A 14,788-nucleotide genomic window follows, 5' to 3' on the forward strand; every position below is an offset into this window, starting at 1 on the left:
CAGAGAGAGTAATACTCTTGATCTGGTTATCAGCAGTGATCATTCGTGTATTAAGAATTTGCAGATAAAGGAACCACTAGGTGGCAGTGATCACAGTGTACTGATGTGGGATTTACTTAAAGATATAATTACCATCAGGGGTAAAGAAAAGGGTTTTTGCTTCCGTAAGGGTGAGTACAGTGGTCTCAGAAAGTTTTTAAATTCTGTACAGTGGGATAAACTGACGATGTTACCAACAGTAAATTCTAAGTGGTAAGCATTCAAGGAATTAATCGTGGATGCTACTAAAAGTTTCATACCTATTAAGAAATATTGTTTAAGGTTTAGGCCTAAATGGTGGTCAAATGAACTAATGAGACTCGTAACAGGGAAGAAAAATGCATGGGATGCATATAAATTATCAAGCGACTCAGAAGCCTATGGCAGATATAAGCTAGTCTGTAATCAGGTCACAAAGGAGGTTAGGCAGGCGAAGGCAGATTACGAGAAATCCTTGGCAAAAGATGCTAAGAAAAACAGAAAGGATGTCTTTACTTATATAAACTCTAAAAGGAAGGGGATTAATCTGATTGGTCCATTTGACATCGATGGTTCAACTGTTTATGATCCTGCTCAGATAGCAAACAAACTGAATGAGTATTTTGCATCTACATTCACACATGAGGAATTATTAAGGTTTGAAAACGCAGAAGGTTATCAAATTGTAGCAGGATACTTAATGCTTTTGTAATAACTGAGAGCAAAGCGGAGGAGAAATTGTTGAAGTTAAACATAAGAAAAGAACCTGGGGTGGATGGGATCTATCCAGTTATATTAAAGGAGGCGGCAAAGCAACTAAGCAAACCCTTAGCCATAATTATGAGAGCATCCTTGGACTCAGGGGAGGTTCCCACGGACTGGAGATGTGCAAATGTATCCCCAATTCACAAAGGGGGAATCGAAGGGTGACACGAGTAATTACAGACCAGTTTGTTTAACTTCTGTTCTGGGTAAAATAATGGAGTCACTGGTTAAAGATGCACTGCAGGATCATCTAGACAAGACTGCAGCAATAATTCAGACACAGCATGGGTTTGTTAAGGGAAAGTCTTGTCTGACAAATTTGATAGGATATTATGATGTGGTTACAAAGGAACTGGATTCAAAAAATAATTTTGATATCATATACTTGGATTTCAGGAAAGCTTTTGACACTGTTGCACATGGAAGACTACTGTACAAATTGGAGCAGAATGGTATTAAGGGTAAGTTGCTACAATGGATAAAAGGATGGTTGAGTGGGAGAAAACAGAGGGTGGTAATCAATGGGTGCTGCTCTTCGTGAACTAATGTTATTAATGGAGTCCCACAGGGTTTGGTGTTGGGTCTACTGTTGTTTTGTATATTTATCAATGATAATGATGAAGGTATATCAGGCTTAATGTCGAAGATCGCAGATGATACAAAGGTTGGCAGGGTTGTTAATGACAGTAATGGCAGTGTGCTACTGTAACAGGATCTAGATAATTTGGGCAGATGGGCTAAGAAGTGGCAACTGAAGTTTAACCTTGACAAATGCAAAGTGCTGCATATGGGTAGAAGTAACCCCAGAGAAACGTACCAACTGTATGGTACTACACTTAAGGTGGTAGAAAATGAAAAAGACCTGGGAGTAATTGTGCAGGCAGATATGAAGTTTTCTGAACAATGCAGACAGGCTGCCAGGGCAGATCATGGGGTTTTGTCGATGATATATAGGAATTTTTGCTAGCAGGGAAAAGGAAGTGATTATCCCTCTGTATAAGGCAATGGTCAGGCCATGCCTTGAGTACTGCATACAGGTCTGGAGGCCTCATTTTAGGAACGATGTAGATTTACTTGAGCGTGTACAGAGAAGGGCAACAAGATTGGTGAGGGGAATGAAGGGATCCTCATACCAAGAGAGGCTTAAGTTCTGCAAATTGCAGTGGCTGGAGATTAGGCACCTGTGCGGTGATCTGATTGAGGTGTATAAGGCCTTGAATGGGTTGAGCACGCTGAATTCTGATGGGATCCTTCCAATTGTTCAGATTATGAACCTAAGGGGGCATAAATTCAAATTAAGAAAAGACAGATGTAGAATAGATGTGTGGAAATTTGCCTTTAGCCAGCGGGTGGTTAATTGCTGGAACAAACTTCCATCTGTCATTGTGGAAGTTGATAGGTTGAACAAATTTAAGGAGGAACTGAACAGGCATTTGGAGGGAATGATGTGATTTGTTTTTTTTTTTTTTTTTTTTTTTTTTGGCTGATGCTATATAAGCTCATACACATGCTTTCTTGCATCACATGCCACTACTACTCCCTGGAATTGACTGCTAAACTGTATGCTTCAACCCCGTTCTCTCAAGGTTGGTTGACATCTTAATGCTGCAGGTGCATTCTGACCTTTACAGTGCATAACATCAAATTAGGGTTCCTGATTCACTCACTCTCTTTTTTTTAATTGGTAATAAATTTTCCAGGGATCACAGGAAGTGGAAAGACCAGAACCTTCAACTGGTTTTTGTGACAATTCAGCTTCACTTTAGTTCTTTCCCAAGTGAGTTTTCGAAATGTGTATGGACTTCTGTAGCAGGTTCTGTGGAATGAATTTCTTTGTGAAATGTTGAATTTTTGTAAAATAAAGACTTTAAATTCAATTTATTGTTCTGGATAACAATGTGTCTATTACTGGAAACTAGGACAAGATAGTAGCATGTACCAGAAAATATTTTAAAACAATCTGTAGATAAATAGATGCTTTATCTGAGATGTACTTGAGGTGACCTTCAAAAATGAAGATCCATGTATGTGCTCCCCAGAGCTCTAAAAAATGTGGATCAAGCAATGTGTTCAGTCTCGAAAGGGTTAAAACTTTTTCAAACATGGTTCATCTAAGATAAGATCATATTCCAGTATTTTAAAGCCATTCTTTATAAAAAGTGCAACCCCTAAAATTGGAAGTGAAGTGAAGATTTAGAGTACCTTCAAAAACACTTTCATCTAGAGGAACATCAAACAAGAAAGGCTGCAGAAAAATCTTTTCTCTGATAAACTTGCTATATGACAATCAATTCATAAATATATATTAACCAGTTACACCTAACAAGGCAAGCTGCTGGATAACATTTAAAGTACTTCTTGCATTTAAAAAAAAAAAAAAAAACCAAACTTAACTTTAATACCAACTCCTAACATTTACTAACACATGTTCTCAAATATCTTTCAAATAAAGTTGAGTTTTCAAAAATAATTTAATTATTAAATAATTAAAAATAAAATAATTAATGAGTAACTATTGTTAATCAATTGAAGAAAACAAAGTTTGTTACAAATAAAAGAATTAACAATACCTTTATGTACAATTCCTGAATTTTAGTATAGTTTGGTTATTAGCAACATCTTCTAGGATGCATTACTTTATAAAACTTTTTGTAGACAACAAATTTTCAGTGTAGATTTTCCTTGATGGAAGTTGTCTGCCTTGTGATATCTGCCTTTACAGTGAATGATGATTTAATTTGGTAATACATTTTTTGAAAATGTGTGTATTCAGAGAAAGTGTGTTATAAATGTTAAGAGTTAGTACTATAATTACATATTTAGTATACTTCTACAACGTAAATGCAAAGCAATCATTTTACTTTACCTAGAGGTATGCTGGATGGATTCTGTGATAGACTTCTCTATGATATTTGTGATCCAAGCAGATCACAGAATGCCACAGAAGATGGTTACTGGATCTTAAAAATAAGATCCAGTTTAAAATTCAGTGGTTAGTTTATTTAATTGTAAATTCCCTTCCTAATGATATATATATACGTGTATATATATATATATATATATATATAATTTACATCATTTTATTCAACTTTTTTGTCAAATGAATCAAAGAATAGTTGTGGATTGGTAAAACCTACATCTGGATTTGATCATGAAGTAATATAAAAGAAATGTAGAACTATTTTATCTATTATGCTACTAGTTCAGCTGCTATCAAAATGCCTATAATATCCCAATTTACAATGTCAATCAGAAATTTTGAATGAAAGCATCAGTTACTTCATAAGGAATTAAAGGGTTCACTCTGGTATATACAACAGAGAAGACAGAAAGGGTTTTGGGGTCATGCTTATCAAAAGATGCCTACATGCAACAACAGCTCACCCAGCTTCAGCAGTTATGCATGCTAGTATAGAATCTGTGTGCCATGAAAAAGGTATAATGACAGCAGGAATCTACTAACCAGAAGATTGTGGAGAATATGATGAGAGCCTCTACAAGTAAACAGAACGGACTAACAAGTGGGACGGAACCCACAATGCAGAACAAAATTTTTAAATCAACTAGATGACTATTATTTGTATCAGCATTTAGGGAGAGTACTAGAAGCAAGACTATTCAAGACTTAATCATAACCCATGACCCAGATGACAGTACAAAACCATTAGCAGGAAGTGATCACAGTTCTAATTTGGATGATGAGGAGAGACACAGTAGTTGTCAAAAGCAAAGGAATGGGTTTTATAGAAAAGGATATTATGACAACTTAAAGTGGTACATACTATCTATCAACTGGGGAAATAGCTCACAGAGCACAAATGCAATCACAGAAGTCTAATACATATATACCATTAAAAATGTATAGCATGAGCAGAACTGTGCAATGAATAAATAATAAACTAGACAGTTTAACAGAGTATAAAAGGATGGCACGGAAAGGTTAGAATGCACGAAGCGTGTAACAGATACAAACTCATTTGGAATAGTACCACAGAAAAGATTAGGATGGTAAAGGCAGATAGATATATGTATAGTGCTTTTTTTGAGGACGGTACGGCATACCGGCACCTTTATTAACAGTGATGTGTGACATCTGGTTGCAGTGCACTTCGAAATTTATAATATTCTGTAAATTTTTTCGCATGTTTACCTACTATTCAAATAAGCTTAAAATTATTTAACTAAATTTGCATTTTTCACTGTCTATTGTTAAGATATTTTCTATATAAAACTGTATAACCATTTTTATAATTCTAAATTACTTAGTCGGACCTCTTGTTTAACAAAGTCTTTTTATAGCGAATTATTTTGAATTCCCTTGGAAGTAACATTTAAAATACTTTCCGTTGAGCTAAGAAAATTTTCATATAGCGAACGGATTAGGAGAGAATTAACTCGGTACGCACTATTCGCATTTCTGGGCTTCAGGCAATTAGTGCTGCTGCACGAATTAAGAGCTAAAGGGATTACCATCCTACAACTCAGTGGTACCTTGTAAAACCTATCCGACCACCTGTCCCACATACGGAGAAGTCGCGCTGGTCAACAGTGAGCAGATCAAGGGGTGTTCCCAATGGGCTCTGGTCCACCTTCTACTGCAGTGGTGTCCAAACTTTTCCTGTACAGGGGCCATATTAAAAAAAAATTCAAAGTTAAGATTTCTTTAGTATACTACATTTTCCATATCTTGTTGCATGTAAAAGTAAAATTGAAAATATTCGAAAATTTTATTAAGTACAATACACAATTACGTTTACCGAACAAAACATGTAATATGAAAAATTTTTTGATAATTAACAAAATTTAAAATGCTGTTTTAGTTCACTTCCTGTCTGGAAAGTGCTAAAATGCTGTTTTAGTTCACTTTCTGGACGGGAAGTGAACTAAAACGGCATTTTTAATTTTGGTAGGTAGGTTGGACACTGCTGGGAATCAACTATAAGCGCCCCGTTCGAGAATTAGGAGGGAGTGATTTTCTTATACCTCGACAAATAATCATCTGTTGTTTCGCAGAAATGCATTATCCACATTTTTCCTATCACTGTTTACAGAGTCACAGTATCCGAACGACACTGACATTTTGGACAGTTTCAAAAAAAAAAAAAAAAAAAAAAATCAAATTTAAGAACTAGTGACAATATTGATGACGAGAGAAGGAAAATGAGGACAACGAAGGTTGTCCTCATTTTCCTTCTAAACATGAATTGTTGGCATTTGGTGAAAATGAAGTTAGAAAATTGTCAATTAGGTTACAGTTAAATGAAAGACATACAATTCATGGATTTCGGGAATACCTAATTGAAAAGATGGTTTCGGAAGAATTGAAGCATTTGATGGATGCTCTGAGTACGATACCAATTTCATCAAGTGAATGTGAAAGAGGATTTTCACGAATCTGATCGCCAGCCCAACCAGAGCTTCATTGATGACAAAAACAGTTTCTTCACAACTGTTTCTTAAAATTGTAGACCCACCGCTGACCCGCTTCAATCCATCAAAATATGTTGATTCGTGGCTGTTTCGGAAACATCATTCAACAAGAGACACAAAGAGGAAGAAAAGTTTGTAGAAGAAATAGTTTTCTACAAAAACTTTATTACGAAATTATTTTTAGGGTACGTAGTCTAACGAAGGACCCTTATAATGTCACTCGGTTGTCTGTCTGTCCATCCGTCTGTCACAGCATTGTATCTCTGGAACCACTCAACCTACTGACTAGAAATTTTGCATGTGTTTGTACATCATGCAGGCCAACATGATGCTATATTGATCGTTGTTGACAAAAATTTGTCTGAGAAATGGGGAGATAAAATGTTTTCAACAACCTATAGCATATTATACATCGTTGGAAAGAGATCAACGAGTAGGTTTAAAATATTTTTTAAATTAAAAATGGCAGTGCCATACAGGAAAATGTAATTTCTGCACTGAACCATTAAGGTTAATAATGAGGGCATCACTGGATTATGAAGAGATTTCCTTGGACTGGAGAAGTGTCATTGTATTTTTTAATACATAATGGCAGTTATAAGAGTGAAGCAGGTAACTACCAATCGGTCAGTATATCTTCAGTGGTAGGGAAAATTGTGGAATCAATGATCAAGAATGCAATACAGAATCATTTAGATAGAAATGGAATTCTGAATAAAACACAGCACAGTTTTGTAAAGGGAAACTCATGATTAACTAACTTGGTTAGCTATTTTGCTCATGAGCTGAATGCAGGAAATAATTTCCACATTGTTTAATTGGATTTCAGCAAAGCATTTAACTCAGTACTGCATGAGTGGTTACTGTACAAGCTGGAACACGTTGGGATCACATGGTTGGACAACTGCAGGGCAAGAGACAGAAGGTTGTAATATTATATTACTCTTCAGATTGGACTAAGCAGATCAGTACTTTTAATAAAGTGGGGTTCTCCAATGATCAGTACTAGGACAACTGTTGATTTTTGTAAATGACATTGACAAAGGATACAGAATGTGATGTCGAGATTAGTAGAACAGCTAATGATCAGCAGCAAGCAGAACTTCTTTAGGATGACTTCAATAGCTGATCAGGGATGGTCAAAAAAAGTGGCTGTTTTAATATAGCAAAATGCGAGATCTTGCATTTGGGAAAATAGCAACCCCAAAATAATTTATACACTTAGCATTAACAAAGGCATATGATGCAAGCTTATACAGCATCAGCCAAAAAAAAAAAAAAAAAACTTTCCCATTTCACCCACCCATTCAACCCGAAAAGTTTGTCTAGTTCTGCCTTGAATTTATTTAAGCTGTCAACTTCCACAACTGTCAAGCTTCCAAGCTTGTTCCAGCAATCAACCACCCACTAGCTAAAGGCAAATTTCCACAAATCTATTCTACAACTGTCTTTCCTTAATTTGAATTTATGCCCCCTCAGGTGCATAATTCAAGCAAGAGAAAGAATCCCATCAGCATTGTGGGGTTTGAACTAAAAACAATACAGGAAGAAAGGAATTACATATTGGGATTGAGAGTTATAATACGGTTGGAGATGAAGTTTTCCATGCAGTGAAGACAGGTAGGTGGTGAGGAAGGTCCATGGTGTCCTATTAATGATTTATCACACATTTGCTTGTAGAGAGGGTGAGGTCATGATCCTATTGTACAGAGTAACTGTAAGACCAACTTGGAATACTGTGTTCGAGTATGGAGACTGCACCTAAAAAAAAAAAAAAAACAGACATTGCACTCCTTGAAAGGGTTCAAAGACAGGAAACATGCCTGGTGAGACTTGCAAAAGAGTGTTCATATGAGGAAATACTTTGAATGTGTGGGCTACAGAGCTTGAAAAATAGGCACTTTAGAGGAGACCTAATGAGGGTGTATAAGGCTCTGAGAAGTGAAAGCAGAATGAAGGAAGGTAAAATTTTCAGTGTTAAAAATGATTCAAAAACTAGGGACCAAAATTCAAATTGTAGCAGGAAGAGTTTTAGACTGGATTGTAGGAAGTTTTCTTTTAGGCAGCAAGTTATTAATTACTGGAATAAGTTACCTCCCTGGATGGTTGAGGCTGACAGCCTGGGGAAATTCAGAAGTCAGTTGGACAGATACCTACATGAGAAATGAGTCAAATAGATAGCCTTTTATTTTATGTTATTAATCATCTGTTATTATTTACGACTAATTAAATATATATATATTTTTTTTTTTTTTTTTTTTGCTAGTGTAGTAAATACCTAGAACTTCCTTGACCCAATATGGCTAATACCAATACTTAATTTTATATTTAACAATTCATTAAATTCTGATTAATATCCTAGTTGAGCTCGTCACATGATATATAACTGCTGCTAGTTTGGACTATGTTTTTATTTACTTATTTATTATTTGCAGAAACTTTGCTGAACACTGATCAATTGTTTAATAGATGCAAAATATAATATCAATGACAAACATATATTTGAGAACAATTTTGATAATGTATAATAGACTAAATTCATTAAGCCTATTGCAGCACTTTAGCAATTACGGCTCATTTTAAACATGCCCTCAACTTTGAAAGTAATAAAATTATTTTACAGATTGATAACCATGTTGGTGACTTTGTTATAAGTTGTTTGGTAGTTTCTTTGTACTCTGGATAACAAATTTGGTATGAAAAAAGAAAAACATTCAATGCACTGCTTTTTTTTTTTTTTTTTAAAGAAATAAAGTTAGAAATATGCTTTATGTTCATTCTGTATAGAGAAAAAAAAAAGTACAGGTAAATGCCAAGGAGTAAATACACTTTCATGCAGTTCTGAAAAATTTTCAAAACTGCATGAAAGTGTAACATTCCAATATAATTGCAAAAGATAAAAAAATAGGAAATAAGAAACTTACTAGAATTATTATTGCTTGCTAAAGATGAAAATGGATTTGAACTAAACTGCTGAGCTGCATTTAGCATTGGCTCTTGTAGCTCTGTATATATTCTGCGGAGAGCATTATAACCTCCAGGAACACTCTAGAAAACAAAATGAAATGAACTCAGGAAAGTAACATATGTTTGTGTGAGAAGAAAATAAGTTCCTAAACACAGAGATTCAGTGTTTGGGTTGCATCACCATGACTCAATAGCATATTACCACCTTAGCTAACCTACAAAAGCAAATTAGAGGATACACATACAGGACTTAAATGCCATGATGTCAGTAGTAACCAAAATGAAAAAAATGAAGGCATATTCTCTATATGGTTAAGAAATTACATTTTTTTTTATTATTATTGTTCAATAAATGTGATTGGTGGCAGCATTGCCCTCAGTATATCAAGAATACAATACATTAATTTCAATCACCATGTTTCTATTCCTCTGACAATGAAAACATTCAGTGCAGTGTTTTTTTTTTTTTTTTTTGTTTTTTGGTTTTTTTTAAACAAATAAAGTTAAAAATATGATGCTTTAGACTGGATAGTAGGAAGTTAAGAAAATAGATACCAGAAATATCTGCAGACATTTTATTTAACAAAATTCATGTTATAAAAATAAGAGGCTTTGCTGCATGGGGTGACACTTCAAGACATTCTATTCAATTAGTCTTTAAATTCTAGTTTTGAATATAATTTTAGGCCATTGAATGTCTGGGTGGCGGAACAAGGCCAAATGAGTCATGCTCTTCACAGATGACCTCTGCATATGGGGAGAGCGCAGAGAACAAGTGCAATGGCAAGTTGATATGTGAGCTAGTATGGCCAATGAATTTGGACTGGTTTTCAGTCAGAGGAAGAGTGAAGTAATGGCTCTAAAGAGGATGATGAGGAGACAACTAGTAGTTGTTAAAAGCAAAGGAATATTGTTATAGGTGCAACGGTGAGTAGTGAGCCTGACAGATACATTACAATGGCAGGGAAAGAGCTAAAAGTGGTTAACAACTTGGGAAGCACCATCACAAAGACTGGAGTTATAGACGAATAAATACACTGATTAGCCAAAACATCATGACCAGCGAGTCTTTATGCAAATCGAAGCAACTGCAGGTGAACCATGGCACGTGCACAGGTCGGGACACGGTATAAAAAACACTTGATACTGAGCTCCATTAATCATTGTTACTGTTGTTCTTCAGATGGGAAAGGAAGAGGACTTAAGCGAGTTTGACAAAGGAAAAATTATAATGGACAGACGACTGGGTCAGAGCATATCCGAAACGGCATGGCTGGTGGGGTGCTCACAGTCAGCTGTGGTTAGTACCTACCGAAAGTGATCCAAGGAGGAGAAACCCATGAACAGTTGGAGAGGTGTTGGACGACTACAGCTCATCGATGCTTGAGGTGAGCGAAGGCTCTTCCGGATTGTATGTGGCAACAGAAGGGTGACTGTGGCACAACTCGGTAATTGGAATGCTGGTGATGGGAGTAATGTGTCACAACACACACATAGTACATCGAACCCTGCTGAAAATGGGGCTGTGCGGCTGCAGGCCGCTCTGAGTGCCCATGCTAACCATAGTTCACCAGTGACAGCACCTACAATGGGTAATTGAGCATTGAAACTGGACCTTGAGTGATTGGAAGAAGGTCGTCTGGTCCAATGAATCGCGTTTCCTGTTGACCATGTGGGAGGCCAGATACATATGCATCATTTACGTGGGGAAGTGATGGCGCCTGGATGCACCGTAGGATGAAAACAAGTCAGTGGCTGCAGTGTCATGCTTTGGGTGATGTTCTGTTGGAATACCTTGGGTCCAGTCATCCATGTGCCAGATTCCCAGGGTATCAGCAATGATGTTGCTGACCAGGTACATCCTTTCATGGCAATGGTCTTGCCCTCTGGCAGTGCCACCTTTCAGCAGGATAATGCACCATGCCACACCGCCCGGATTGTTCGAGACTGGTTCGTGGAACATGAGGAAGACTTCCAGGTATTGCCCTGGCCTCCAAATTCTGCAGACATCAATCCCATCGAGCATCTGTGGTTTGTGTTGGAACAGCAACTCCGATCTGTGGTGTCTTTTTTTTTTTTTTTTTTTTTTTCCGGTGGTCATTCCCTGACCTTTCTGCACCCTCTGTATTTGGTGTTGGCGGGCTTGAACCCCGATCTAATCAAGAAGCGTGTGCTACGCACTGCTGCTCCTTCCCACCTGGCTACGGAGGCGCCGTGTGGTGTCTCAACCACAGACTTTAGAGTAGTTAAAGGATCTGCTGGTTACGTGTTGGTACCAGATACCACAAGACACATTTAGAAATCTTGTAGTGTCCAGGCCTCACCAGGTACGAGCTGTTTTGGCTGCATGTGGAGGACCAACATCATATTAGGTAGGTGGTCATAACGTTTTGGATCATCTGTGTAAGTAGAAGCATACAAGTGGGCAGGAATTTCTATAGGCAGGCAAGAGATCTGACATGTAATAGGAACATAAGACTGAAGTGTAAGAAGGCTATATATCAGACCTATTACATATCAATTGTGATGTATGCATCTGAAATTTGGATTATGAGGAAAAAGGATGAAAGCAGAATGCAGAAATGAGATTTGTAAGGAGCATAGCCGGAAAGACAAGATGCAACAAAATCAGGAATGATGTGATTAGGGAGAGAATTCAGGTTGAAAAAATCCAAAATAGGACTGAAAGGTCCCGTTTTAAATAGTTTGGACATGTCAAGAAGAATGTTTGATTTACAATTAAAGGACGAAAGACCAAGAATGAGGTGGAAGGACATGATAAAGACCAATAAGGACATGATAAAGAGGGGAGGAAACTGGAGTGAAATTAATGACAGAGAAGTACACGGACAGATGGTGTTTTTTTTTTTTTTTGTTTGTTTGTTGTTGGTGCATCGGGATTCGAACCCGCGATCTTTGGGTTGCCAGGCAGGCACTTTACCCACCTAGCTAGCCCGGTCAGCACAAATGATGATGGCTATGACATTTTTTTTTATGTGGCAACAAACCTGTGTGTTATAAAAAGAAGTGACTTCAATGGATTACAAATGGTGCAACTGAATAAATGGTTGATTGTCTGGTTGCTTATTCACCACTCTGATCTGTCTATATTATAGTTGGCAGTCAATAATGCTTTTGTATTCAGTTCCTGCTTTACATTTTTATCCTTCTAAAATTTTTGAAGTTAGGAGAGAAAATAAATTCAAAATTTTCCTTTCAGAGACATTCATTTTTTCCATCTAAATTACATCTACATTTGATTTGAATTTCATCTATCAGAACATGAAAAATTTTAAAAAATAAACTGAGTTATTTAAGGATCATTGGTGCTAGTTCAAACTATGTTTATTTATTTATTATTATTTTCAGAAACCTCTTTTGGCCACTGATCAGTTTCTGAATAATTATTGCTCATTATTTGGTTACAGTACTTTTTTAGCAAAGAAGGGAGGAGGGATAAACTTGGAGATGGTGTTGCAATTTATCTAAAACTCAGTTCAAAAAGATATTTGTCCACCAAGATGACTATTTTTGGAGTTGTTATTGTGGTAAATGTTTTATATTGTGCTTTGTCACTTGTACTGGATACATTATTACTCTTTTCAGTATGGATTTTATCATTCTTAAATTTTACAGAATATTGTATGTTTGTATATGATTTCAATGTTGTCTCGGGAAGTACTCTGTTTGTTGTGACACTATTCTCAATAGGAAAGTATCAGTATCGCATTCTCAAGTGTGACACTGATGCTTCCCATTCCAAAAGATAGAAATTTTACTGATGTGCATGTGAATGACATTCATACTAATGCTGAAGTTCAGTTTTCTTCTGATCATACTCCCTTGGTCTTTAAGTGTAGTTTCCTTGCTGAGTTCAAGTTCCTGCTATTGCCAATAAGGTAGTTAAAGGGGTTTTCCATCTGAAATATCTTTATTCTGTAAAAGCTAGTTTATATTTTGAAGCCATTCCATGGTTGTTCCTGCCATCTATAACAATTAATGATGCATGGTTAATGATTAGGTTTATCAGATGGCTTCCCGTAACTGCAATCAACTGAATGTTAACAAATGAATGTCACATTCATTTGTTAACTGAAAATGTTATGAAATTTTTAGTCAAACCCCTGATGGACTGAGCAATTAAGTGCATTATTTAAGGGCAAACAGAGCCAATTTAAGCTGTGTAAGAAATGTAAGAGTGATAGTTATAGTAATGTATCATGAAGTTCACAGCAAGGAAAGAAGCAATCAAGTTTGTTCATTCAAAAATTGCCATGGGTAAAAGATTTTCCTGATAAAGCCAGGTCTCATCCGCAATTATCACCTTGTGCAGAACCTCAACCATCTTAAGTAACCATATGTTGCAACTCCTGACAAACCTCCATGTGAACTTGCTGTTGCTCAGGTGTGAGTAATCTTGGAACCCAGCATACACAAACATGTGTCATATGCAAATGGTCATGGAGAATACCAAGCCTGCTTACTACTGATATTCTCAACATCTTGCCAGTTGCCTTACTGTTATACAATGATCTTCTCTCATGATTACAGAAGCACTGTGGTGACAACAGTGGTTGGAGATCCAAGAACACTACTTTTTGTGATTGAATCACATCCATCTTCAAAAAATAGAAACCGCCTGCAAGCTGTGCAATATGGGAACATAGATTCACCATAAGTCTCTTAACATTTTATATGCTTCAGCCGATGTCATCTTGAGAGCAACATACTGTTCCTAGAGTGTCACACCCATTGTTATGTTAAAACTGAGCAGGCATACACTTGACCTACAGCCAAGGTCATACTATGTGCACAAGTCAACTTGCTATGTGATGCAGTTTGGTTTGGTCTTAAATTCTGTAGCTCAGCTAGAAATAGCAAGAAGTAGGTTGTTCATGAAAAATTATGATCATCCTTTATTGAACAGCCCTCAAAAGAACCACTGGTGAACAGTGATCGAAGTATCTCGTAGTGGGATTTATTTAAAGAAGTAACTACTGTTGAGAGATATGGTTTTTGTTTTTACGGGGGATTCAAATGGGCTTAGGCATCATATCAGTTGTTTTCAGCAGGACCAAATGGTAACTTTAACAAATACAAAATGTGAAATGTTTTAAGGAAATTATATTCTAGATGCCACTAAGCTTTTTCATACCAACAAAGAAGTATTGTTCAAGGTGTAGACCAAAATGGATGACAAAACAACTGATGACTTCTGTCACCAGTTGCCATCAACTGGTGACAGAAAAGAAAGATGATGGGATTATTATTAATTATCAGAGGTCTCTGAGATTTGCAGTATAAATCAGTCTTTAACATTAGAAGTCCTTAGCTAACAGTACAAAGATTTCTTTGCTTATGTTAGAAAAAAGGAAAGGAATCAATTATAGTGGCTCACTCAACATCTGTAGTAACAGCATCAATAGTCCTGAACTGGTTGCTAAACAAATATTTTGCATTCATATTCACAAGGAAATTTTTGAACTTAAGAATACCAGTTGTCTAAATAACATTAATTGGGAGTTGAATGATTTTATAAACTGGTCTAGAAGTGAAGTTATTACAATTAAAAGCGAACCAGGAGCCAACAGAATCTATCCAATTATAC

General features: G+C 36.4%; 1 protein-coding gene across 1 annotated transcript in view; it reads right to left on the reverse strand.

Annotated features, from left to right (window-relative positions):
• LOC150083386 (ubiquilin-1-like) overlaps positions 1-14,788 on the reverse strand; it is a 237,395-nt gene that overhangs the window by 68,314 nt on the left and 154,293 nt on the right. The window contains exon 8 of the mRNA XM_090377236.1: positions 9,138-9,261. Within this exon, the coding sequence (XP_090233362.1) occupies positions 9,138-9,261 (124 nt within the window). The remainder of the gene's footprint in view (positions 1-9,137; positions 9,262-14,788) is intronic.

The sequence above is a fragment of the Mastigoproctus giganteus genome, chromosome 7 (genome assembly GCF_048544385.1).
Source record: "Mastigoproctus giganteus isolate SK-2022 chromosome 7, ASM4854438v1, whole genome shotgun sequence".
Classification (NCBI taxonomy): Eukaryota; Metazoa; Arthropoda; class Arachnida; order Uropygi; family Thelyphonidae; genus Mastigoproctus; species Mastigoproctus giganteus.